Source organism: Chinchilla lanigera, unplaced genomic scaffold (genome assembly GCF_000276665.1).
Source record: "Chinchilla lanigera isolate Chin_1 unplaced genomic scaffold, ChiLan1.0 scaffold00096, whole genome shotgun sequence".
NCBI classification, from domain to species: Eukaryota; Metazoa; Chordata; class Mammalia; order Rodentia; family Chinchillidae; genus Chinchilla; species Chinchilla lanigera.
The window spans coordinates 90,792-117,180 of NW_004955497.1; the positions used below are offsets into that span (position 1 = coordinate 90,792).

General features: G+C 56.6%; 1 protein-coding gene across 1 annotated transcript; it reads left to right on the top strand.

Moving 5' to 3' along the window:
- Positions 1-515: 515 nt before the first annotated feature.
- LOC106146824 (multiple epidermal growth factor-like domains protein 6) lies at positions 516-24,704 on the top strand. Its single transcript, XM_013505447.1, has 29 exons — positions 516-597; positions 2,913-3,052; positions 4,151-4,354; positions 4,465-4,614; positions 4,791-4,970; positions 5,519-5,635; positions 6,131-6,280; positions 6,460-6,675; positions 7,353-7,457; positions 7,945-8,086; positions 8,525-8,739; positions 8,977-9,195; positions 10,465-10,571; positions 11,298-11,451; positions 11,688-11,787; positions 12,175-12,341; positions 13,072-13,227; positions 15,550-15,670; positions 16,230-16,429; positions 17,436-17,660; positions 18,236-18,385; positions 18,985-19,092; positions 19,997-20,204; positions 20,876-21,096; positions 22,067-22,213; positions 22,919-23,083; positions 23,428-23,564; positions 23,811-23,979; positions 24,069-24,704. The coding sequence occupies exons 1-29, from the start codon at positions 587-589 to the stop codon at positions 24,305-24,307; spliced, it is 4,623 nt and encodes a 1,540-aa protein (XP_013360901.1). The 5' UTR covers positions 516-586; the 3' UTR covers positions 24,308-24,704.
- The last annotated feature ends 1,685 nt before the right edge of the window (positions 24,705-26,389 follow it).

Here is a 26,389-nt window from a genome sequence, read left to right on the forward strand (position 1 = left end):
CCTGGGCAGAAGGGCCTGTAAAAGTAGGAAAGGGACAAGCATGGCTCCGAGGCTGAGATGAGGGTCCCCTTCTACCATCCAGCCACCTGCTCTTCAGCCCCCCTTGTCCACGCAGGGATTTGGATTTGCACATGCAGTTGAAAGTGTCCTACATCTCAGGCTGCTTGGGGACAGCCCCAGAACCTGACCCTATGCTGTGGCACCAGGCAGCAGGAATTTTGTCTGGGAGGGAGGCCAGGCTCCAGTCCAGAAAGCCTCAGCCCTCTCCTTCCTCTGCCTCCAGGATTTCACTGCCCAGGAGGGGCACTCACCCCAAGACCACTGGGAGGACCTTGGAGACACCTCGGAGGCCCCCTAGTGGCCACGTCTAGTCTGAACAAGGAGGACAAGTATGACTCAGGTACTTGGTGACTCAGAAGGCTGTAGAGTTACTATAGAAACCTGTTACAGACTGAGAGGGGCAGGGCCTCAGATGACCTGAGCCTCTTTTTCCAGGCCAAGAAGCTTGTCCAAAGAAGACCTGCACGGCTGGTCACTACTGCCCTCAGATGTGTCAGGGCCAAGGCCAGACTCAGGGCTGCCCACCATGCCCTGCAGGTAAGGAGAGTGGGCAGACATGTATTGTTTGGGAAGAGAGACCAAGGCTGTGCATAGGGCCAGAGAACGTCACCTCACTGAGAGCTGCTTCTCCTGCTGGCCAGGGAGAGTTTCAGGAGGGGCCTTGGGACAGAACGGGATTCTTCCTTCCGTGGGAAGTCACCTCACTCAGGAGCTCTCCTTGTCCCCCTTGTGGAGTTCAGATGACAGACGCTGAGCCTGAAGGGGACGGCCGCAGAGGGTAACTCCCAGGGACAGCCCCAGGCAGGCCAGGCACAAAGGCTACAGACAGTGCTGGTGCCTGGACTGGGAAAGGAAGGGTCTGAGCAGGAGGCCCCTCAAGGAAGCCAGGGTGAGTGCTGAACAAAGCCAGGGAGTGACAACAAGGTCATAAATCACAGGGCATCTGAACAGAAGCTTTCAGGGAGACTTCCCATGGTCTCTCTTCCAAAAATGATACAGACCTGAGCTTGCCTCCTTGAGTCCTGTTAGCAATAGCCCGGCCTTCTACCCTGGCAGGGTCCCTGTAAGAGTGTTCAGGCCCAGTTAACCCTGCATGATCTCAGGGTTAACTGGAACTGGGTTGGCTACCTAGGGCCTCCGCAAGCCCACATGGAAGCGCTGGGATCCATGCTGGGGCTTCAGGGACATACCAGGGAAGAGACGGTGGGGCTCAGAGGCTGATAGCACATCCCCTGCCCCTGTCCTCAGCCCCTTCATCCCTGGCCCCAGGAGGTGAGATGGGGCAGCTGCTCTCTCTCCTCAGTTTCACTGGTATTTTTCCAGTGACTAGGCAGGCTGTAGGCCCCATTGTTTAGGAAGCATCATGATACCTCCTCCCTGCACCTCAGCATCCTGTGTTGGAGTGTGACCTGCATTCACACACGGCAAAGACATGTCCTAATGTACACACGCACACACACACACACACACATGCACACACACACCCTGCCTCTGGGAAGTCACAAAAATAGCACCATATAGCTGTCTTTTCTCCCATAAAAATGGAAGGTCTCCCTTTTTCTTGGACTTTTTTAATAGAATAATTATGTGTTACCCTCTCAGTCCAAAGAGATCTGAGATAACTATCAAGACATGACCTAATGGTGCAAAAAAACCCAACAAACTTGGCCAAGATGGGAGCAGGCTTTAAAGCACATGTTCAGAGGCTAGGGTTGCCTTCCAGCCAGGGCTAGAGTGTCCCAGCTCTCTTGTGGGGTGCCCTCTACCCTGGAGGTCAAAAGGACCTACATCAACTGTCCTGAGGATGGGCAGATCCTAGCAGTCCCTAGTTTTCTCCCCACGTCAGCTTCCTAAGCAGGGTCCCACCCCATGACAATAATTCATTAAGGAAGAGGCACATCTCAGCCCCCCTCCCAGCCTGCTTGGTCCACTCCCTTGTTCCTACAACAGAGCGATGTGAGGTGGCGTGGCTGGGGCCAGGGTGGGACTGATCTGTGTGGTCTTACCCTCCCCTGCCTGGGCAGGAGCTGAGGCTGTCAGCCCTGATGAAGATGTCTGTGCAACCACAGGAGGTCCCTGTCCCGTAGGCCACTTCTGTCCAGTGGGAACTGGGATGCCTCTCCCCTGCCCTGTGGGTACCTTTTCAGATCGGTGAGTGCTGCTGCCCAGTCCTGGAGGCCAAGCGTAGTGCTGACTTCCTCCTAACCCTCCTTCTCAGTGACCATCAGACCGACTAGGCTGCCTAGGCATGAGAGGCATTGGCCTGAGAAAGCAGAGCTCCCTTGGCCTGGGAAGGCACATCTTCCCAGGACGGGCAGGGTGGGGTGGAAAGAGAGTGGTCAGACAAGGGTTGTCCACACGGCTTTCTAGGGCTCAAGAAATGCCAAGCCCCAAAGAGCAAAATCGTACAGAATCCCCTCCCTACCTGTGGCCCATTTGAGACTTCCTTTCAGTCCTTAGGAGACTGCCAACCCCCAAGAGAGTTCACCCCAAGGCTGTTAAACGTTGTGATTGTAATTGCTGATTCTAGGGGTCTGTGGCCAGAAAACTGAGCTTGAGTTGAGGATTAGGAGAGAAAAGAACAACTGTAACCAGGGGCCTGTCTTGGGGCCGGAGGCAAAGTGAGTCTATCCTTTCCTCTCCTCATACCTGCCAGATATAACCAGGATCCATTGTGAGCAGGATGAGCTGCAAGGAGCCTGAAGGAGGGATGACTAGGAAACTCCAGGAAGGCAGCTCTTGCTTCTTGCCAGGATGCATGCGCCCCACCCTACAGAGTTCCCAGGTCCTACTAACCACTCCCATTATCCTGCCCTCCTGGCCCATCTCTAGGTTTCTTTCTGTCTACCCAGGATGTTCCTCTCCAAGGCCTCTGAGTGCCTGGCCTGCCCCCCTGGACATTTCTGCGCAGCATCCGGCCTCACTGCCCCCTCAGGACTCTGTGCCCCTGGCTACTTCTGTCTGGTGGGAGTCTCCTCCCCAACCCCAACAGGTATGGATCCTGTCAGGACAGGCTCGGCATTGCATTGCTCCATCCAGGTACCCAGCAGTGGGGAAGCACCTTGGCGAGGCCCCTGATCCTTGGGGATAGCTGCATATTGCACAGTTTGAGGAAAGAGGAACACATGAGCGGAGACCAGACATGAGCTTTGGCCAAGCGGTCTCACTGTGGGACTAGTGCTCCTGGGCTCCAGCAGCAGTGTGACTTGTGTCCACCTGCCACAGTCACACCTGTATCCCCAGCGTGCACCTCTGTGCCACCCAGGCCCTGAATCTGGCATAGGCTTGCTGTGGGTAGAGAGGCTGGGGATCTGTCTAGTAGTGGGAACTACATGGTGCCCTGTGGGCCACCAAAGGGCTGGCCTGACCATGGGGCTGTCACGGTGGGACCTTGTGGGGAGGTAGGACCCCATGCACCCAGGAAAGACCTGTAAGCCTTGCAAGGTGCAGGGAGTGCTGAAGGGACCAGACCCCAGCCTGGTGTCTGGACGCTAGTGGCACCTGGCTGTCTCCTGGGGAGGTTCCTTGCCCAGTGTTTCCACATGCCAGGGGTATCCGCCAGGTTGCATGTGAAGTCTTGTTTCTCAGGCACTAGGCCTTTGGGAAGGCAGCTGAGCCTGGGCCAGGGCCCTTGAATCCCTACTCTCTGCCATGTCCACTGTTCAGAAAACCTCTGAGGCACACATTCTGCTCCATGGCAGTGTGTGAAGTTTTGAGGAGCCGTGGTGGGCAGTTAGAGGGCAAGAGACCATGCCCGGTGGAGCTGCTCAGCTAGGACAAGAGCCCAAGACAGAACTGGCCTCCTGCGTGAACACAAGTGAAGGCTGTATCCTCTAGGGCAGCTTCTGGGAAAGTGAGTGGTCACAGGGCAGTCCTGGAGAGAGGCCCAGCAGGGACAGCAGAAAGCGGCTGTGAGCCTGGGCAGAGCTGGGGAAAGCCTGCTGCTCCTCTCCTGTCATCTCAGGATTCATCCTGAGAAGACCCATCAGTCTTCCTGCACTTCCACGAGGTGGCTGTTCGGAGGCTCCAGGGACATCACGTATGTGTAAGCATGCGCTTTTTCATCTCATGCAGCTTTCTTCCCCTTCAGGCCTCTCAGAGCATGGAGGCCCCTGTCCCCGGGGCCACTTCTGCCCCCGGGGGACCAGCCTCCCACTGCCCTGTCCTGCTGGCTCCTATGGCTCCCTCCCTGGCCAGGCCTCCTGCTTCACCTGCCCTGCCGGCTACTACTGTCCCGAGAACATCACCGACTACAGGGAGCACCCCTGTCCCCCTGGCTTCTACTGCCCCCGAGGTGTGCATGGGGGCCACACCTCCCCAAGGACCATGGTGTGGGAGCAGGGAGAGGACTCTAGCCTCAGTGCTGGGAGAAGAGAGCTCCCTCCTCTCAACTCTGCTTCTCAGGCACCAAGTACACCACCCAGTTCCCCTGCCCGCGGGGCTACTATAACCCAGATGCACTGACTCACAGCCTGGACAGCTGCCTGCCCTGCCCCCCAGGCCACTATTGCGGGCAGGAGAATCTGACCCAAGCTTCAGGACTCTGCGATGCAGGTGAGTCTCTTTCATTGGTCCCTGCTCAGCAGTCTGCCTCCCGTTTATGCTCCAGGTCTGAGGTCAGCTGGACTATAACCCAAGCAGCTGCTGGGAGGGCTGGGCCTGTGGCTTTGGGAGCTCAGCCTTAACCCCTGGGGCCAGCATACAGCCCACCCTGCTGGTTCCCACCTCAGGCTGGTTCTGTGTGCTGGCGGCGTGGACTGCCCGACCCTTCGACCTGGACAACTACACCAGCACCAACTGCCTGTGCCCAGCCACGGCCACAGGAGGAAAGTGCCCCGCGGGCTCCTACTGCCCCAAAGGCAGCCCAGAACCCATGCCCTGTCCACCAGGTTCCTTCTGTGCCACCTCTGGTAAGGACCAATTGTGCCCTGCAGATTTCTGTAAGTTAAGACCCCATGCTGAGTCTACAGCTCTGCAACTGCCTGACGACGAGCCCAGGTTCTATGACTGAGTAGTCGCTGTGTCACTGGGTTTAGTGAGAAAAAAAAAAAAAGATAGGGAACACTCAGCACAGGGCTTAGCACAGGTTTAACACAGGGCTCAGCAGAGGACTCAACAGAGCACACCAGCTACTGCTGTGGGCATGGACACACTTGAGCAGACTTGGGACCCGCTTGAGCAAGCTCATTACCGGCTCAGTACCAGCACAACACAAAGGCTTAGCACAGACTCACTCCGGGATTCAAAACTCAGCAGAGTCTAGGCACTGGACTAGAGCTAAACCCAGGCTCAGCACAACCTCAAGACCCGATTGACTCAGCACCAGGCGTAGACAATTTTATCATTGTGCCTCTCAGTCCCTGCCATGAACTCCAACACCCGAGTCCTCCAAAGACTGATTCCTACTCCAACCTCATTCTGAATGAATTGAATCAGTCCAGCTCCCTCTCACCCCCAGGCCTCTCCACACCCAGTGGGCCCTGCCAGGCTGGCTACTTCTGTGCAGGAGGTTCTGCATCCCCAGCTCCTGAGGATGGTGTTACAGGGGCCCCTTGCCCCCCGGGATCCTTCTGCAGTGAGTACCTCCTTGGGCTCCTCTCAGCCTGAGCCACCCTGCTGGTTCTGAACAGCAGGTAGGCCTCCTTGCTTGTTTGCTTAGACCTCTGGGGTTGTGGGGAGTAAACAGAGGGAGGAGAGGTGTCCACTGGCACTGAGGCTAGTGAGGAGGAGCCTTGTAGACAGTGTGGATAAAGGTCAGGTTGAGCCTTTGCTGTGGTTGAAGTGGTTTGCTACGGACAGCTGCAGGACCACTGATGGTGGCCAGCTTGCACATGGGGCCTGGTCAGCTCTCCAGGGGCTGAGTGCTGGTGAGTCTTCTGCAGCCTCCGGGAAAGAGTCTGGCATCTCTCTGTGTGCCACAGAGAGGCCAGAGAGGCCCAGCTGATGGTGGGCAGCAGTGGATCTTCCAGGTCTGTGGGTCATGGCCCATTCAGTGCTCTGAAGTCAGGTGCATTCCTGCTGACTGTATGGAGTTTCTGTCCCTACATTTATGTCCTCCCTGTGCCCTCAGCTGCAGGGTCTCACAGGCCCATGCCATGTCCCGCTGGCACATTTTCCAGCCTCCCCAAGCAGTCCGTACCATCTGCCTGCCAGGGCTGCCCGCCAGGATTCTTCTGCAGGGAGGCTGGTCTTCAGGGCCCCAGTGGCCAGTGCCCTGCAGGTAAGAGGAGGGAAGGCCTGGACTGTGGGAAGGAAAAGAGTGATGAGGGCCAGAAGCAGCTCTCTGGACACTGGGCTCAGGGTGTGGCCCCAGGGGGCCTGGAGACAGGAGATGGTACCAGGACTGTGTGCCTTGAGGAGGGGCAATTCTTCCTTCTCACTGCCCCTCACTCCTGCCAGGCTATTACTGTGACCCCAGTGCCGGGCCCATCCAGGACTTCAGCCTGTACTCGTGTCCTCAAGGGTATTACTGCCCCCTGGGCACAGCCAAGGCCACACAGCACAGCTGCCCAGTAGGCACTTTCGGAGCTCAGAAGGGGCTGATGAATGTGACCGAATGCCAGCCTTGCCCTGCTGGGAAATTCTGTGCACAGCCCGGGCTCACAGCTCCCACAGGTACAAACACACAAGGTCCTTGGCTGGGGTCCAGGTGACGGGGAGGGGCCCCAGGAGAAGCTCCTCAGCCCACACCACGAAGCAGCACAGGTGTGTGGGGCAGGACTGGCTATGGCGCACTCGTGCACACCCTTCCCTCACCCACACTTGGAGTGACTAAGCCAGCCCACACCGCAGGGCTGGGCCTCAGTGCCTGGCTCTAGAGAAATCTCTAGGAGCTTCGGATGCCGCCTAGTCTGGGAACCCCTCACCACTTCCTGCCTCCCTTGAGGCTCCATTCTCACAAGATTGCCCCCTGCACTAGCCAGCAGAGCTTGCGTTCTGCCCAGGAGTCTTAGTCTCCGCCCTACAGTTAGTTAATCCAAGGGTTTAGATCACTTTCTTGGCATGCTGTGTGGCTCCTGTGTGAAACGGCTGGCAACGTTGGACCCCTAAGGAATATGCAAGCCTGGTAGTCTCTGAGGAAGTCATCCCGCAAATTGGGCTGACTCCTTAAATCCTTAGTGGGAGCCCATTGCCGACTGATGCAGGAAGAAGGACCCTTCAGAACCCGCGACCTCAGGCCAGGCTCCGTGCTAGGCTGCCCTTGTGTCTGTGGCCAGCCTGCAGAGAAAGACTGAGCAGCCCTACTCGAGGACTCTTGGGACAACACTGACAAGACGCACCCCTTTCCCCAGGGGACTGCTCTGCGGGACACTGGTGCAAGGCAGGAGCTGCCAGCAAGGACCCCACTGACGGGAACCAGGGCCTCCTCTGCCCCCCCGGGCACTACTGTCTCAAGGGTATCTCCCCACTCCCAGCCACGGTAGACACCCCTCTCCTGCCAACCCTTTGCTTCCCCCAGCTTCTGCCAGCACAGGTCACAGCAGCCCTGCCTTGTAGCCAGGCCCATCTCCTCCCATGTCCTCCAGCAAGGCCCACGCTGCTGTCCCTGAAAGCCTCCCAGATGTGGACCTGGGACACTCTACTGAGTCGCAGGCTTCTCCATGCTTTGTCCCTCCTCTCCCCTTCGTGCCTGGGCCACTTCCTACCCCAGAGCCTATCCAGGACTGGTTACTCTCCAGCTCCCAGGGCTTTTATTTTCCCACAACAAAACCACAGAACAGAGCTGTGTTCAGTTAGGGAAGGTACCGATTGCTCCGGAGCTAAAGGGTCTGTCCTCTGGAGGCTGGGGGAAGTTTTTCTACCTTGGTCTCTGAGGAGGGAGAGGTCCAGAGCACAGGAGTTGGGGATACCCGGCCGCTTTCCCAAGCCTCCCTGACCCTGCAGGAGCACCAGTCCCAGCCCCTTGCCCACCTGGTACCTGGTCTGTGGAAGGTACCAGAGTCCTAGAAGGATGCCAACAGTGCTCTGAAGGACAGCTCTGCCCTGGGAGGCACCTACCAGCCTGGCCAGCACTTTGCCACTCAGGGTGGGTACACATTTTGTCTCCTCTACACTCCCAGACCTAGACAGGGGGCTTTGTCCCCAGAGGCAGGAGTTGGTTCCAGCTGGGGTTGGGCCAGCCAGAGAGCAAGGGAAAAAATCCCTCCAGATCAGCCAGAGAGAGTCCACCCCACCACCAGGCCACCCTGGGGACCCAGTGCCTACAAACAGGGTCACTGAGAGGATTCCAGTGTTCCACCCACATCCTTGCCACCTCCTATGCTAAGAAGGATTGGGCTGGAGGACAGAGACTATGAGGGGGCGCCTGAGGAAAGGGCACAAGAAGAGGGTCCCAGCCCAGATGGGTGGGGCCTGAGCAGGGTCCCCACATCTGTCACCAAAGCCAGCACCCTTGTTCCCGTTCTGTGTGCTCCTCGAGGACTGTCCTCAACTGTGGCCCTTTTATTGCCCCACATGTTTCCAGTGTACCCTGCACAGGAGGAACAGTCCCTGCCACTCCCACAGAGCATCTTCCTGCCAGGCCCTGTCCCACTGGATGCTTCTGCTTTGGGGGAACTGCAGACCCCACTCCATGTGCTCCTGGCTCCTACATCTCCAGCACTCACACAACAGAATGTCTCGTCTGTCCCCAGGGGCACTACTGTGTTCCAGGGATGAGGCCACAGCCGTGTCCCAGAGGTTAGTGTACTCCCAGAGTCTGGCTGCCTGATCCCAGTGTCCCCAGACCTCGCTTTAGCCTCTGAGCACCCGAAGGCCTGGACTGCATGTTCCCAGCAGATGCCATCACTCCTGCATTCCAAAGCACTCACATCCAAAGCCTAGGGTCTCCAGCCTCCCCAGCCAGGGAATCCTCCAAGTTCCCTTCACCTCCCTCCAGCTTCCCAGCCCTCCTCCTGGACCCTGCTTCCTCCACAGGCTTCTACTGCCCCAAAGGCACAGGCCTGGACTGGAAGCCCTGCCCTCCAGGCACCTACGGCCCTGAGCCTGGGCTGAGCACCCTGCAGGGGTGTCACATCTGTGGTGGGGGCAGGTTCTGTCCAGAAGCCAACGCAACAGAAGCTGCTGGGCAGTGCTGGGAGGGCTTCTTCTGCACCAGGGGCTCTACCCGACCCAACCCGGAGCCTAGCACTGAAGGTACTAGACCCACCTCTTCCTGAGGCTCCCAACTAGGAGACGAGTGAGCTCAGAATCCCCCACCCCTCACTGGTCAACCCGAAGAGACTGACTTGTCCTCTCTCACAACCTTGAGCTCCTGTCCTGGGCTGTGCGCTACCAGGTTCTCTGTGCATGGTGGCAGGACACTGGCCCAGGGAGGTTAAAGGATGAATAGAGCCCTGGCTGTGTCCACTCCCCACAGTACCTCCAAGGCTGAACCAGCGCCAAGCCATCTCCAGCCAGCTACCTTAGGGATCATGGGGCAGAAGTTCTCAGCCAGGCTGTGCCTTTGAGTCACATGCTGATAGGGACATCCAGGCAGAGCATCTGGGGAAGGACCAGCTAGAAATGGTCAGTCTGTGAGGCTTGCAGTGGTTCTCATGTGTAGACAAGGGATCCCTGCTGTGGTATGAACCTTCTGGGGTCATGTTCTCTTTGAAATCCATGGACATGGTCCAGAAACCACAGCCAGGCACACAGAGCTTCTCGTGTGTCCCATAGAGCCCCTGGACTCCTGACCTACTCCTGTGCTCCTATCCAATTGCTGTCTCTGGCACATGAGAAAACTGAGGCTCGGGAGGAAGGCTGGCCCTGCTTAAGGTCACCCACGCAGTCACTAGCCGAGTGTCAGGGCCACTGACCCTGTTCTAGCATTTTGCCATTCTGCAGCCCCCTTGGGCCCCAAGTTATACAAGACTCTGGCAGGTGAAATTCTCTCAATGCATAGCTTATCCCCCAGCTCTGAGGGTCAGGTCTGCCTAGCAAGAGCCAGAAAGCAACAGGTTCCTGACCTCAGCCATCCAGTGGCCTCTTGGAGCATGGTCCACATAGGGCAAGGGAGAGCAGGGGAGAAAGCATAGCCAGGTAACTCAGACCTATCCTACTTTGAGTGTCTCTGAGGAACATGGAAACACTAGCTCACACAGGGTGTCTACACAGGCCTGACACCAGAATCAGGAATGGACATCTAGAGAGCATCTAGCCAGCCCCCACTTGCAGCTGACACGGTTTGTCCCCCACATCCCCAGAGGGTCTTTGGTCAGAAAATTACCAGTAGCATGGGTGCAGTGTGAATAAGTAGACGCAGAAGTGTGGCCTTGGGGAAGGAGCCCCCGCCTCAGTATCCTCAGAACTAGCAGTTCAATTGTCTATTCCAGACTGCATACCAGGAACACAGGGGAATCTACTGGGAGCATCTACCTCCTTTTGCTCTCCCAGTGGCCAGGCTGATCTGTGTCTTGTTTCCAGAGGAGGCTGGCCCTTGTCCTCGGGGACACTACTGCCCAAGAGGCTCTGCTGGGCCCCAGCCCTGCCCCCCTGGCACCTTCAACCCTTGGATCAAGCTTGGCTCAGAGGTAGGGAGACCCCAAGCCAGGAAGAGGCCAGGTGCGGGGGAGGAGGGAATATTTAGATTTGGCCTAAATATGCCGTCCCCAAGGTCAAATGTTACTAGAGGGCTGGAGATAGGGGCCGCCTGGTTAGATACCGTCCTTCCTCAAGTCTTTGCCCAAGGTCATTTCTCAAGGAGGCCAGCTCTGGCCTCTTGAGCACACAACACAGCATAAATTCACTTTTGTTTTACCTATTGGACTTTTTATTTTCTGTTTTCTCCACTAAAATATAAACATCTTACAGCCAGGGAGCCTGTCTTTTGATAACTTCGGTATAGTCATGGAGCAGTTCCCAACAAGTATGAGCAGTATACATGAGGCTGGAAGCTCCCAGGGCATGTATACGGGGGGGTGTTGTGAGGGCAGGATGCCTGGGAGGCTGTCACAGACAACGTGAGAGTGGGTGCTTCCTGCTGGATTGATCAAATCAGACACAAAAGGAAAAAAAGGCAGGGACAACATGCTGGCGGAGTTTGGAGGGTGAATTTCTGGCCCTTTGGATTGGGAGTTGAAGCTACTGCAGAGAGGGGACAACCTACAGGATGTGGGTACCCACTCTGGACAGTGTTCCAGAAAGGCATGAATGCCTTTGGGGGCTGCAAGTGGAGAAGGTAGGCTATAGTGGGCAGGTCCAGTTTCCCCGTCCTGGTGGGAGCCAGGATTGTGCGTTCTCAGGGACGTCTCCCACAGGCTGCCTGCTCCCTGTGCCTGCCCGGCCACTACTGTGGATCTGCTGGCCTCACATACCCTTCTGGACCCTGCAGTGAAGGCTTCTTCTGCCTTGGAGGGTCCATCACTCCAAACAGAACCATAGAAGATGGGACCGGTGGCCCATGCCCTGCAGGTATGTTCTAGTGTAAAGGTAGCAGAGGAGGAACCTGGGAAGGTGAGGAAAGAACAAGACTCCAAAGCCACATAGCTCAGGTCCCCCGTCTCTGCCCCCATATAGGCACCACAGGCCCTGAGAGACTAACAATTGTACTCCAGGCCCATAGAACCAGGGCAAAGACTGGGGCTGATCTGAGCATCGGAGAGAGGGGCTGCCATCAACCTAACTTCAAGGGTCTGCTTCCCTTTCAGGACACTTTTGCCCCCTGGGCACAGTCTCCCCAAAGCCTTGCCCAGCAGGCACTTATAATACCCGGATTGCTCAGGGCTGCTGTGAACCATGTCCCCAAGGGTGAGTGACGAGAAGGATCCCTGGTCTCTGGACTTAAAGTTGGCATTCCTGTTGCAAGAAGTGGCCAGGGGCTGACTCAGACTCCATCAACCTGTTTTCTGTGACGAAGAAGTCACAGGAGAATTTCTCTGATTCCCCTTGGGCCATCTGTCTTTATGGCTTTTGATCTCTTTAGATATCATTGGGTCATTCCTTATTTCAAACCTGAGACTCTTTTTCTGCCACTGAAACCATTTCACCTTCCTTAATCCCAAACCCTCCCCTGGGCATTGCTCTGTGCCAGAGCTGAACGCTTAGCAAAGTATCAACCCTGGAAGAAACAAGTAGAGGCAGTACAGATCAGGCTGCAGGGGTCAGCCAGCCCCTCCTTCTCTCTCCTTCCTGCAGATTCTTCTGCCCAGCCAACACCTCCTCCATAGTGGGGAATGAGTGTCCCACTGGTCATTACTGCCCAGCCTCTACCGCCTTCGCTTCACAGTTCCCCTGTCCCCGGGGCACATACAATCCACAGAGAGGGGCTGTCCAGCAGTCAGACTGCACCCCCTGTGAGCCAGGTAAGAGCTGACACTCACCCAGGCCCCTTCCCCTCCCATGGCCACATTGGGCCACACCTTTCTTGACCAGTGATGGGGATGCCTGGGCCATAGTCCAGGGCCTTTTAACAGACCAGCCCTGTGGTAGGGGAATGCCCAAGCCCTCCACAACAACCCCAGGACATCCTGTCATCCCCTCCAGGATCCTATTGTCTCCTGCCTGGGCTGGTGGCCCCATCAGGGCCCTGCAGTGCTGGGTTCTACTGCACTCATGGAGCATCTGTCCAGAATCCCACAGATGGGATCACAGGAGACCTCTGCCCTCCAGGCCACTTCTGCCCCTGGGGCAGCCCCCAACCAGTTCCATGTGTCCCTGGTGGGTGTCTGATGGGTGACATTGCTCTGGGCTCTTGAGAGGAGAGGGGAACTGTGGCCCTCAAGGGTCCCCTGGGGAGGGAAACAAAAGAAAACCCCAAATTGTCCTTGTGGAGCACTCTACCACACATCCATGCAGTGTGTGGTGTGGGGAGGTCAGAGGTACCAGGACAATCCATAGCTGGGCCTAGGCTCCCATGGAAGAGGGTCTGGGCTGAGCCTGGCCCAGTGTGTTAGAAGGGGAGTCAGAGGCAATCAAAGTGCCCCAACTGGAGGATAAGCAGGTGCAAGCAGGGTCGTGGCTCCAGCCCCTGGGACAAGCCCTGGGCCTCCATCCGGGAGCTCTCTGTCCCAGCCACAGCCCATGCTCCCGCAGGCTCCTTCCTCCCCATCCCGGGTGCCATGTTGGTGGAGGACTGTCAGCCATGCCTGGCAGGCTGGTTCTGCTCCCGGGCCGGCCTGAGCTCCCCGGAGGCCCTGTGTGAAGGAGGCTGGTACTGCCCCAGGGCCTCTGTCTCCGGGCACAGTCCAGGTAAGGGCAGACCCTCTGCCCCACTCCCAGGGAGGAAAGGGTGGGATGTCCTGGAGGGAGATGGGCTGTGGGCTCCTGCTAAACTCAGCTTGTCTGGCTCCTGGACTGATGTGCATGAGGCGGGAAACACTGTGGTCGGTGAGGCTGTTGTACCCGAAGCTCAGGAAGAGAGATGGAAACTCCCAGGGTGAGGAAAAGGAAAGGGAGAGCCAGGAAGCACTTAAATGGAAATCACTAACGCCAGGTGTGGTAACACACACCTGTAATCTCAGCACTCGGGAGGCTGAGGCAGGGAGATTGCTGAGAGTTTGAGGGCAGCTTGGGCTACAAAGTGAGTTTGAGGCTAGGCTAGACTACATAGTGAAATCCTGTCTCAAAAAGACAAAAAAAATTTTTAAAAATTTAAAAAGGAAGTCACTAAGAGATAGAGGAAGAAATGAAATTACTGAAGGGCCATGTAAGACACAAGCCAATCAGGAAGAGGAGAAGGTGTGACCCCGAGGATGAAGGTGGCTCCAAGCTCCCCTTAGCTGTCTTCTGGGGCCTATGAAAGGGAAAACTTTAGGTGAATCAACTTTAGCAGTTTATTTGAGTAATTTATGTTTCATGAATTGGTCGGGGGTCAGAACCAGAAGACATTCCGTGTTCCACCGAGTACCATGCACTGCTAGTTTCTGCAGCCCAGACTCAGAGGGAACATAGAAAAGTCATCCAGCTGGCTACAGCCTGGCATCTGCCTTATTTGGGCACAGTTTGATGTACTGGTTGCTTGTGCTTGGCTAAAACCTAGCTTATTACCAAAAAGTAGATTCCTAAATTAGCTTTCAGTTTGTCTGTGACTAACTATGGATGCAATTTGTAAGTAGGAACTCAAAGTACAAAGACGGCCACAGGCTAACAAGCTCCTGCTTATGTCACCTGATAGCCCGCAGATCTCCACCTGCATAGGTTGGCTGTATCTGCTTTAAGGTATAAAAGTAACTGTACTAGTGACAGTGTCCAGAGTTTCTTTCCTTTTTTCAGTCAGAATGGATTGAAAGTTGGCCCGGTCTCATTCTGACATGATTTCTTGTATCAAAGGAAAAAGTGATGAAATTACACCCAGTTTCTGGAACTTATGTGTGGCCTGAGAACCACTACTGTGTTTATCATCCTAGAAGTTTGGGACTGAGAGGGAACACAGCTAGAAAGTCTGTGGGACACAAAGGCTGAGTGCCTCAGGGAGGACAAAGCTGCAGTGGCGTCCAGCCAGCTGTTTAACAGATTTGGAGGAGCCTGAGGCTGGATGGGATAGGTGATCCAAATGATGCCTGCACAACTCAGGCGGAGCCAGGGAGGCAGGTCAGGCCAGCAGGAAGTGGAGGTGCAAATCCGGTCAGCTGTGTGTAGGAGGCGAAATCCCTGAGTGAGCCACGCCTGGGACAACACAGCTGTGTCCTGCACATTTAGCAATTGCTGAGAACAGTGCTGCCAGACACTGGCACAGAGAGCCCAGAGCACTTAGGCCCAGGTGTCACCTAGCCCCCTCCTCACAGCACCAGAGTATGGCCTCATGAAGAGAGGCTCCAGGTTAAAACAAAGGCAGCCACCACAGGGAAACCACGGGGAGCGTGTCCCACCCCACAAGTGGAAGTGTTGGCCCTTCCTCTAGGCCAGGACCTCCAGAGAGTTTCATGAAGTGTCTTGCAAGCAACAAACGGGGTGCTGTGTTTGCACAGATGGAGACAGCTCTGTCCCCCAGCATATGGGTGCAGGGTGCTGGCCTCTGACCCACCCTGTCACACTTCTTCTCCTAGAGTATTCTCTGTTGCTGGGAAACCCAGCTTTGAGCTAGGGCTCTTCTCTGCTGCTGGGGCTCAATGTGAGGACAGGTTAGGTATCCCAGGAGGCTGACCCCAAACAGCATGTGCCCAAGAAATCCACTTTCAGAGGATCATTTCATAGCCCTGGGAACAAGTGTAGTGAGAGATATTCTAGCCTGGAAGATGGAATCTACCTCATGCTCCCCCAGAAGCCTCCAACCACATCCCTGGTCACTGCTGACCTGGCTCCTTCTACCCAAGCCTCAGAGTTTCCATGCGGCCCTAATACTCAGACTGGGTCTATGGCTGGAGCTTCCTCCCCTCCATTGGAGCCATGGGACTGAGTTGAGAAGGGAGGATACACTCATCCTCAGAGGGGTAGCAGGACAGCCAGGGGTGTCCTAGGTCATACGGGACTCTGTCCACTCAGCCACACTGGCATGGAGGGCAATGCTGGGTTCTGGGTGAGAGGAAGTGTAAGGCCCAAGAAAGAAACAGCCCTCTCCCTTTGATTTTCTAGACACCATCTGTCCACCTGGGCACTGGTGCCCCTCTGGCAGCCTGGAGCCTCAGCCCTGCCCCCCTGGGCAGTATCAGGATGAACATGGACAGAGCTTCTGCAAGACCTGCCCTGCGGGGAAGTAAGAAACATCTCCAGGGCCAGGGCTGTACCAGTCTACCTGCTGACACAGCTTTCCCACCCTCCCCAAGACTAGAATAGGCTCGCACAGGTCTCAGGGGCCATCACAGACAGTGCTCACTGACCATGGGCACCACAGCCCTCTGTAGCCTGCGAAGCCCAGTGCCATTGACATTCCAAAGCCAGCCAGGCAGGGTGGTGCTCACCTGTAATCCCGGCACTCGGGAAGCTAAGGCAGAAGGACATGAGTTTGAGGCCTGCCTTAGCATAAATATCAAGGCCTTGTCTCAAAACAAACAAACAAAAAAACCCCAAAACTAATGCAGAACCTTGGGAAAGTGGGGGCTAGTAGATTCATGCAAAATACTAAAAAATCTGGAGCCCACTTCCCACCAGGTGTCCATTTCCTCCACCTTTTGGGGGGGCCTCTGAGGGTTTTGCTTCTACCCAAATCATCCAGGTCTGAGAAGCTGCCGTCTCTAGGGGAACCTCACTTCCTGTAAACAAAGTATGAATGGTACCAACTCCACAAGACTGACCCCTACCCACTTTGTCCACAGGTTCTGTCCTGTAGGGACCAAGGGGCAAGGAGCCAGGCCTGTGAGGCCAGTGGACTGTCCTGCTGGCTACTACTGCCCTCCGGGTACTCAGAGCCCAACCCAGCATCCATGTCCCAGGGGCACCTTCCGAGAGAGGCCAGGGGCACTCAGCGCTAAGGACTGTAGACCCTGTCCTGCAGGACAATTCTGTGCTGATTCAGGTGACCAGTGCATCTCTCTTGGACTTTACCGCACCCCTAACTGGTCCATTTGACACAGACTCCGGCCTTGCTTGCAGAAAACGCTGCAGTTTCCTTGGACCTGTAGCCCCATGTAAAAGGCAACAGGAGCTCACAGTGAGGAAGGGGCCTGAAGAAGGCAGAGGCTGTGCTAGGGCCCAGACTAGACATTCCAACTTCAGGTGTCCTGGGGAGAGTGACCTGGATGCCATGGTGTGGGTAAAGCTTGATGTGGAGGAGTTCCTCTGGGCTTCAAGGTGACCTCGGATGTTGGTGGATTGGAAGCAGGGGGAAGATACAGGCATCCAGATGGCACTCCCCTAGCACTGCAGTTGAGCAGGGGTGCAGCCACAGGAAACAGGGGCAGGACGGCAGGGGGCCCCACAAAAACTAGGCCTGAGACTGGGAGGACTGGCGTAGTGGAGATGGTGGTGGAGAGAGGAGAGAGTGATGGGTACTTGTTCGTCTGTCTGTCCCATCTGTACTTAAACCACCTGGAACAAACGTACAGGTGGGTGCTGCTGTGAGAGGTGAGGTGGCACTTCTCCGCATTGTCCCTGGACTCTGAGGGGCCCCCAGCAGCATGAACATGTCATACCAGAATCAGGTTGAAAACTTGAGGTATTGCTTATCAGTTACATGGGGCCATACCCTTCTCACTCCAGCCACACGGCCTGGCCTGTGTGTTAGGGTCTCACGTCAGTGCCTATGTGATCAGCTACTCCTTTCAACCACAGAGGAACTGAGCTGCAGAGCCAGGATGGGCTGAAAAGCCAAGAGGGGACAAAGCCAGGTGAGAACATGGAGCTAGGAGCAGACATGGGCCAGGAGGGGCCACAGAGCCAGGAGGAGACATCAGGCTCCAAAGCTTCGTGCCTTGAACTCTATTTCTCCTATCATCGGCTGGACCCTGGCCACTGTGTCCTTCTCACGAAAGCCAGGCCTGCTGTCCTGGATAGGTAGGGCCTGTCTCCAATTCTTTCCACAGGGCCTGGGAAGCGCTTTCCAGATGGGCCATGCTCAGCCGGATATTACTGTCCCCCTGGCCAGACCTCGGCTACCCCCAAGTCTTTCCGGTGCCCCAGTGGCTTCTACTGTCCTGAGGGATCTACACAGCCAAGGGGCTGTGAGAAGGGAACCTTCCAGCCCCAGGAGGCACAGGGTTCTTGTGAGCCCTGCCCTGCGGGTTTCTACTGTGAAGCCTCCAGCGCAGGTGGGTTCTGGGTTGGCCCCAGGCCCTCTCAGGAAGTTGGTGGCCAGAACCTTGCTTGTCCTAGTTGTACAGGTGAATATTATGGTCCACAGGACACAAGGTCCTTGTTCCGAACTGGGTGCAAGGAGAGAACTTGTTGGGTGCCTAAACCAGGATGGGGCCTCTGTCCCCTGCACCTTTGAACTTCACAGTGCCCAGCCTGGGTCTGGGCATAGTGGGACGTGAGTGCAGTAAAAGGCAGAATAGTTTGAACCCTGGGACCAGAGATTTAGTTGGACAAGGTCACACTCAGTTTGGCATTGGCTCTGTGCTATACCCTCAGGAAGAGGAACACATGTTCAGGGGCCAGTGCCTCTCAAGACCAGCAGGTTTCCTGGGCCGTAGATCTCCTCCCAGATGGTCAGCCATGAGTCTGCACCAGTCAGCACACCCAGAAATTAGACAAAGAAGCCATCACCTGGGCTGAGGGGGTAGGCCTGGGCATGTTCAGAATCAGGGTTCTTTGGTCTCTGACCCATGATGCTCAGAGGTCAGATCTCACCTCAAGTCAGGCTGATGGTCCCATTGCCCCCTAGACCTGCCAGCCCGTGGCCCCAGCCTGTGTCTTCAGGGCTACTTCTGTCCCCCTGGCTCGCACTCGGCCACTGCTCACCCATGTCCTCGAGGGACATTCGGGCCCAAGCAAGGGGCCACTGCACAGCTGGACTGTGAGCCATGCCCAGCAGGTTTGTGGACTCTGTTCCTATGGGCACTCTGGGGCCCTAGGCTGAAGGGTGAAGAGAGAATGAATGGGAGGGTGAGGAGACAGGCAAGCAAGACAGGATGCGTCTGCTCTGTGGGTAGCAGCCAGAGCCCAACAGTTGGGTCAAGGATGCCAAGTCGGTGCCCCAGATGTGGACTGGGGCACACAACGGGCTTGCTGACCCGATCACCCTTTGGATGCCCACAACCTCCCCTTCCCCTGCACCCACACCTGCCTTACATTCACCTCAAGGGCTCAGGGCAAGACCAGGTGCTGCTGGAGAGCCCCTCCTGCCCCTCACTCCCTCACCTGGGGCCCTAAGGCTGGAAGGAGATGCGAGTGCAAGTGGAGAGGTTGCAGCTATATGGGGGGTCTAGGGGCAGGTGTGCAGATAGAGAGGCTGATGGAGGAAATGCAGACAGGTGGGGGGTTAGGGTGGAGTTCAGAGGGAGCACTGAGGAAGGAGAGCAGAGGGAGAAGGAAGTGTAGGTAGCATAGCCCAGAGGATCAGGGTCTCTGATGGAGCAGGAAGGAGAGGAAGAGGGGTCGCTCACCTGCCCCACCTGTTTCTTTTCCTTCCAGGGATGTTCTGCTCATCAGAAGGGCTACCTCAGCCATCGGGTCTCTGCCACTCTGCTCACTACTGCACAGGGGGTGCCATGTCTCCCACCCCCATCAAACACCAAGTAGGTAGTGCTGGATTCAGCAGCCCACACAGGAGTGGGTCCACCCAGGCTCACCTAGTTGTGCATGGGCTCAGGACCACAAAGCTGGCCAGAGCTTTTCCCTCCCGCAAGATTATATCTCTGAAGGCAGGTGTCTTCTCACTTTCCTGTTCCCAGGTCCTGGAACAGGGCCCACATAGCTCATCCCATGGATTTTGGGGCTGACATAAGCATCTTTGCATTTAACACCCCTAAAATTGTGGGTCTGACAGTCACAGTGGCAGGGGTCGCCCCCTTTTCAGTCCTCTGTGAGATAATAGCTCGTGTTCCACTAGATGGCATCCTGGGGTGATGACTCGTGGCAGGAGGAGCAGGAACAAGCCTCTGCTCCCAGCTGGGCACGTCCTGAGCAAGTACCAGTGCGCTGAGCATCCCCAAAGAGAGCCCTGCCTTGCAGAAGAAGAAACTGGGGGCTCCGGGCACTGGGCTGCTCCAGATCACATGGCAAGAAGCGGCAGTCCTGCCCTAGTGAATGTTAGGCTGAGAGCTATGGGCAGTTTACTGATTTGTCACTGGCCCACTGGGTGAGGAGCATATGCACAACCCTTGCCCTTTCCCAGCCAGGCCTTTCTTTTAGAACAAAGAGGACTTTCCTCTTGAGAATTCTACATTAATGCCACAGAGAGAAGAAGGCCAGGGGAGCAGAGACAGAGGAAGAAAGGGACGGATCCCAGGACTCCAGAAGTCAGAGCCCCATGGGCTCAGGGAAGTGTGTGTCAGGGAGGAATCCACACAGATCTCACAGCCGTGCAGCCGACTTCAGCTGGACACGGCCCCTGCCCTCGCTGTCCCCCTGAGCCATGGAGTATGCGGCAGAGACCTCGGCTTGAGGGACATCCTCTCTTCCTTCTCCCCTGTTGCACAGGCAGAGGCCCCCGGACTTTCTGGGAATGACATCTGTCCCCCTGGCTTCTTCTGCCCCAAGGGAACAGGGTTTCCACTGCCATGCCCCCCTGGTTTCTACTCCGCTGCCCCTGGCCTAGACAACAAGGACCAGTGCCAGCCATGCCCTGTGGGGTACTACTGCAGCCAACCTGGGATGTCCAGCATCATGGAGGCCAGCCTGTGCCACGCAGGGTAAGGAAACCCTGGTGGGGGGTGATTCTGAGTTCCAGTCTGAGCCTAATAGGAACCCCAGCTCATGACTAACCCTCATCCCCAGCTCCTCCCAGCCCCACTGAGGGGCACAGGCCAAGGTGGGTAACTCCCGGAAAATATGGGCTGTCATCCCACCCCTCAGACGCAGCCTCAAGCACTGCATCTCACAGCTGGAGACAATCCCTAGGGCAAGCCCTGCAGGCCTGGATCTGTCCCTCTTAGTCACCAGCCTCTGCTCACAGGCCTGAGATGCTTGAAGTACATTTGCCCCTCGTTGCCCAAAGGGATGGAGATGCCACAGACCCAGGAAGCCAGGGATCAGGGGAAGGAAGATCTGCCATCTGTCCTGTAGCACAAGGACAAGGGTGTTTGCAGGAAGAGCACGCTTCCCTGGAGGATGCTGTCCCTTTCTGGGACTATCCCTGAGCTCACTGACTTCCAGTCCCTAGGGCCAGAGTGTGTTTTACATTGAAGCCTCAGAGGAACCCCTGCCACACATGTAGCGCCCTTTTGGTTTTAGGGCACCCAGCTTAGCCATCAGCCCTTGGTGGGCACCACTGGCCTTGCCCCAGCACAAACCTAGGGCTCTCAAGGCTGGCTGGGTACCCCGCAAGCTAGAGGAGCTCCAGTGTGGGGTTGTGTTTCCTCAGATATATCTGCCTGGGAGGCAGCGCTGTCCCCTCACCCTCTAACGGGACCTATGGATACCAATGTCCCCCTGGTTTCCAGTGTCCCTCGGGGGCTCACCGTGAGCTGCCCTGTAAACCTGGTACCTTCAGTTCGTTGCCTGGTTCCGCTTCCTGCCTGGCCTGCCCACAAGGCACCTACTGTCCTCAGGCTGCCACTGTACAGCCCATCGCTTGCCCCAAAGGTAACCCTGGGGCCAAACTTCTACTGGGCAGGGACAACTGGGCACCTAGGGGACAGCCCCTCCAGCTCCACTGTCTCTGAACCCCAGGGCTGGTGTTGAATGAGACCTCAGCCTCCTACCTCCACAGACACACTCACAGTACAGGGCTCACAGTGCTGCAGAGGAAGGACGTGTGTGAATGTCATGGAGGGCACTCACTTCAGGTCAGAGCACCCCTCCACTCTGGTCTGTGGCAGGGCAGCCTGTCCTGGACACGTGGAAGGACAAGAATTCTGGTGGCCAGCTGGCCTCTTTTGTTCCACTGTCCTACTCACTGCAGACGCCCTTTTCATGGGCTCCTGGGGGTGAGTGGGCGGGGCCGCTGGAGAGAAGAGGGCAGGCCAATCCCAAGGCATCCACACAGCAGACTCGGGCATCCCTGGGTGACCCCATAGGAACTGGGCTGGCTCTTCAGTCTGCAGTAGACCTGGTTGCAGACACCCAGAGCCCTCTTGGGTGCCTGGGCAGGAGGCTGCCTGTGAGAAGAGTCCCTGGCTCCAGGCAAATCCTGGGGTGACATAGTGTCTCCAGCACCAGAAATTCTTCCCTTTTGTCCTACAGAGGTAGAGCCAGCTGCACCTGTCACACCTTCCCTAAGCACAGGCCTAGCCTGGACTGATGGCTTGCATGTACATGCACACATTCATGTACATTCACACACACACAGGCACACGTACTCACACTTGGTCTCACACACTCATGTTCACTCACTCACTTCTATTCACATCTCACTGCCCTGATATTCGGGCCTCCACCTGAGCACCATCCTACAGGCCTGGGTGCAGGGCCAGGGTGTGCTCACACCCTCTGGCTGTGACTTCTGCTCCCCAGGGTTGCCCTTCTCCCCAAACAGATGGAGGGCTGGGGGTTGGGGTTGGGGGAAGAGTCACAAGGCCTGGACAATCGACTCTCACTCCTGCTTTGCCCACAGGTCACTACTGCCCAGCAGGGACATCCTCCCCTCGCCCCTGCCCAGAGGGAACCCTGAGCCCAAGGGAAGGTGCTGTGTCCCCCAGGACCTGCCTGCCCTGTCCTACAGGGAGTTATTGCTCAGGGGAAGGCAATGGGCAGCCTGAGGGTAGGTACCAACATGCCAGCAGAACAGCCAGAGGACAGTCCTGCTGCAAGGCTTCCCCACAGTGGACAGAACAGCCAAAGGAGAAATGCCCCTGAGCTCAGAGCAGGCTTCCAATAATACAGCACGGAGGGTGAAGGCAGCCTCTGCCCCGTGCTTGCTGGATCCCCGATGTCCACTTCTCATCCCACCACCTCCTCCTGCTGCTTCCAGTTCCTCTCTCCCAACCCAAGAGCCCTCAGTCTCCTGCCAAGGGTGCTCTGGAGCCATAGCTGGTCTCTCCAAGTTCTGTATCTCGTGCATGTGTGATGCTGGACAGGCCCCTGATTGCTCTGGCCAGTCTTCCCCCTAGGAAGTGGGATGACAGTGACACCACCTCCCATGGCTGCCATGGAGAGTGACGCAGCCCCAGCCCGCTCGGCCTGTGCACTGCTGGCACTGCTCTCTGCTGTCCTCATGTCACTGGCGACCTCTTCAGCAGAGACACTAGAGCCCACCTGGAAGCCACAGGCCCAGGCCAAGATGGCACTGCGGCTCAGTGATATGTTGTTCCAACCTTTCCCTTCTCACTGTAATCTGTGGTGCACCCAGGTTAGGGACAGCAGCAGGTGGCAGGGACCAGGTGGGCTCACAGAAGGGCCTCCCTTATTATGGGCAGGGCTTATTTCTTATCAGTGCACTAAAATTCCAAATCTTCTTCTCACCAAGGACCCTGCTCAGCTGGTTACTACTGCAAAGGGGGTGCGGCCAGCCCCACCCCCTGGGGAAATGGTGCCTTCCCCCTCAATGGGCCCTGTCCCCAAGGCCACTACTGCCCTAAGGGTACTCTGTACCCAGTGGCCTGCCCCCTGGGGACAGCAAGAAACAGTCCTGGTGAGCATCTGTGTTGTACAAAACCTTCCCTTCTCAAGGGACCCCAAGTGGCTTCTTTGTGTGGGGTTCAAAGCTGTGCTCTATGCTGGTCCTATTGACACCAACAGCATGAAGGGGATTTCCTGCTGGCTGGGGTGTTAGGGGGCCACAGCATGCCCAGGACTGGCACTCCTCTACTCCAGGAGCTATACCTGGCAATACGGGCACTGCCACTAGCCCACCAAAGCAGAAGTGCCCTGGGGATGGGGGAGCCTGGCTCTGCTCTAGCAGCCAGGTGTGGCTGAGTCCCACAGGGAAGAGCCCCATCTCTGGGGTGGTGATTCAGGGTGACCTTCCCTGTACAGGCGGCACCTCTGAGAAGAGCTGTGGGCCCTGTCCGGCTGGCTTCTTCTGCCCCAGCCTAGGCCTCAGCTCAGCCACCAAGTCCTGTGTGACCGACTCCGACCACCCCTTGGCGCCTGCAGTTCTCCCCTGCCCTCAGGTACCTCCTCAGGGGCTGGCTGGCTTGAAGCTAGAGGTTGGCCATCAGTCTGGGGGACTCAAGATGACTCTCGGTGCCTCAAGGGAGCGAATCCCAACTCTCCCAATCTCCCAGACCCCAATTCTTTCCCCAACTACCCTCTACATTTCAGTTGCTGTGGTAAGAACTGACTCATCCCAGAGAGGCTGAGCTCCCAGCCACCACTGGCCTGGACCTCAGGGCTGGCCCTCTGTGTTCACTGCCCAGGGTCACTTTTGCCAACCAGGAGCTGCATGGCCTGCCCCATGCCACCGTGGGCACTACCAGCCCTCCTCAGGCTCAGATACCTGCCTCCTGTGCCCAGCAGGCTCTTACTGTCCACATCCCGGCAGCACAGTGCCCAGGCCCTGCCCAGCCCACGCCTACTGCCCAGCCGGTAGGTGCACAAGCCCTCAGCTCCTCTCCGCGCCAGGCTCTTTTCCTCCTCCCACACTCCACCTGGCTTCCTTTTGTTTGTTCATTCAGTCAAGTCCAGGTCATGTCTTCCTGTGCTGGGCACTGGGCTCGCGGTAGGTGCCCATGTGAGTATACTTCTGCCCAGCCTTCCCCGGCTGTCCAAGGTCCACTGCCCACTGTTCTTCTCTTCATCTGCTGCCCACCTGTGCTCCCGGCCCTGCCTGCTTTCTAAGGGCTGCAGGAGTCCGAAACTACAGATGTCGGATCGTCTCAGTGCCCATTCAGGCCCCCAGGGAGAGATCGCCTAAGTGCTGCACAGGAAGGGTCTGGACGACGGCACGATGACTCAGCAGGCTCTGGACGACGGCTCGATGACGCAGCAGGCTCCACAGCAGAGCACAGGGACCCGCGCTGGCTCTGCCCAAGTTTGAGTCCTGCTGCACTGAACACACCGTGTATGATCCACACACAAACAAGCTCACACGTGGGTGTGTGCACACCTGTGCTCATGTGTGGATGAATACGTGTGCTCATACACACACATTCAGAGCCTAGCAAGCAAATACGTATCTACACATTTCAGCATCCTTCTCATGTCCTAGGTAAACCTGGAAGAAATCTTCCTACTGATCCCAGGAGCTCTTGAATGTGTTTCTTTTGTGACTGTGTGACCCTTGGAGAAGCACATATTTGTTCTTCATGCCTGAAGTGTCCAAGGCACGTGACCCCCATTTATGTGGGAGAACGTTTACCCAGAATGTTAGAACATCTGAAGGTCAAAAAAGATGACGGTGCTCCCTGAGACTGCCTGTTGTGCAGGCAGACCCTGTACCAGCTGATGGGTGGAACGGAGGACATCCCAATACAAGGAACAAGGAACAATACTAGGGGCAGGGCGAGGGATATGGCTCAGTGGTACAAGCATCTGCCTGGCAGGCACAAGGTCCTGAGTTCAATTCCCGGTACAAAAAAAAAAAAAAACAAAAAAAAACAATACTAGGGGCTATGCTCTGAGAACTGGGGCCATGGCTGTAACCAGGGCAGGATGGGCCAGGGCCAGGGAGCTGGCCATTCAAACAGCGTTACCCACTCCCCATCCCAACAGAGAAGGAGAAAGAGTAGGAGGTAGCTCCCAAGTGAGGCTGGCTTAGTTTCAAACTCCGTTGCAAGGAACTGCACAGTGTTTAAACAGGACACGGGGCATCTCACCCAAACCCTTGGCTGGACGCAGGCCCTCATCCCAGCAGCATCACTGCTTTTTGAAGACCCCCTTCCATGGTTACCCTTTTGTGACAGGCACTGGCCTTGTCTTCTCTGCACGGACAGTCATCCTGGGGTCCATCCATCACAGGCCCCGAGGAAACAAAGTGAAAAACCCAGCATCATCAGGACAGCTGGACACTGACGGTGGGACAGACCAGGAGTGGCAGCTGCACATCTCTGAGCTGATGTGGCCCCAGCCCGTGCAGCACCTCTTTACTCCCTTCTCTCCCTCTGCCAGGAACCTGGTCCCCCGCTGTGTGTCCCCCGGGGACCTTCACTCCCCAGGATGTATCAGGCCTCCAGAAAGAGGGTGACTGTTCCATCTGTCCACCTGGTCACTACTGCAGGTCAGTCACCACCTGCGGCTGTATCAAATCACAGTGATCCCCAGCCTTCTACCTGTCCTGTCCAGGCCATGCACAGGGGCTGGGGGGCAGACCTGCAGCCAAGCTCAGGGGTCTCTCTGAATGGCCCTGTGCCCAGTACCCAGCAAGCCAGGTGAAACACAAGCACACTGGGATGGATGCAAGGCAGGCTCCCAGCATGTGCAGAAGGCAAGCACCTCCGTGCTAAGACCCGGTAGGGTCATCGACAGAAGAGTTGTCCCATTTTATGCAGCTGTGGCCTTGCTTCAAAGCAAATCACTTTTTAAAAGACAGCAGCAGAGGCTCCTCAGGCTCTTTCCCGAAGTTCATCCAGAGGTCTAGCCTACTTCCTCCTGCTGCAGAAGTGGAGAGCGGACTTGTGGCTGCCTCTCTGTCCAGGCCCAGATAGGACCCTCCGTCTCAGACCTTCTGCCTTCTCCTTGACAACTAGGAGTGGACAGGTGTGGGGGAAGTGTCCTGCTGGTTACTTCTGCTCTCCTGGTACCTCTGGAGTGATCACATGGGGCTCCAGGAAGTCCAAGACCCTGTGCCCCCAGGGACATCTATGCATGGAGCAGTGCCCACCAGGTAACAGCCCCGCTTGCTGACCGTGAAGATGGAGCAGGTAGAGCCACGCTTTTGTTGTTTGACTAATGTGTGTACACGCATGCATATGTAGCAGGAGCATCATCCCAGGCAACACCCGCCGTGACCGATGTGACAAACACCCACAGGCCCAGGACTGACATTCAGACCTCTTAC

Bases quoted from the DNA above. Each gene is read 5' to 3' on its own strand.
- LOC106146824 (XM_013505447.1), top strand. The intron at 4,615-4,790 runs GTGAGTCTCTTT...TTCCCACCTCAG, and splicing joins TTCAGGACTCTGCGATGCAG to GCTGGTTCTGTGTGCTGGCG. The intron at 13,228-15,549 runs GTAAGGGCAGAC...TTGATTTTCTAG, and splicing joins TGTCTCCGGGCACAGTCCAG to ACACCATCTGTCCACCTGGG.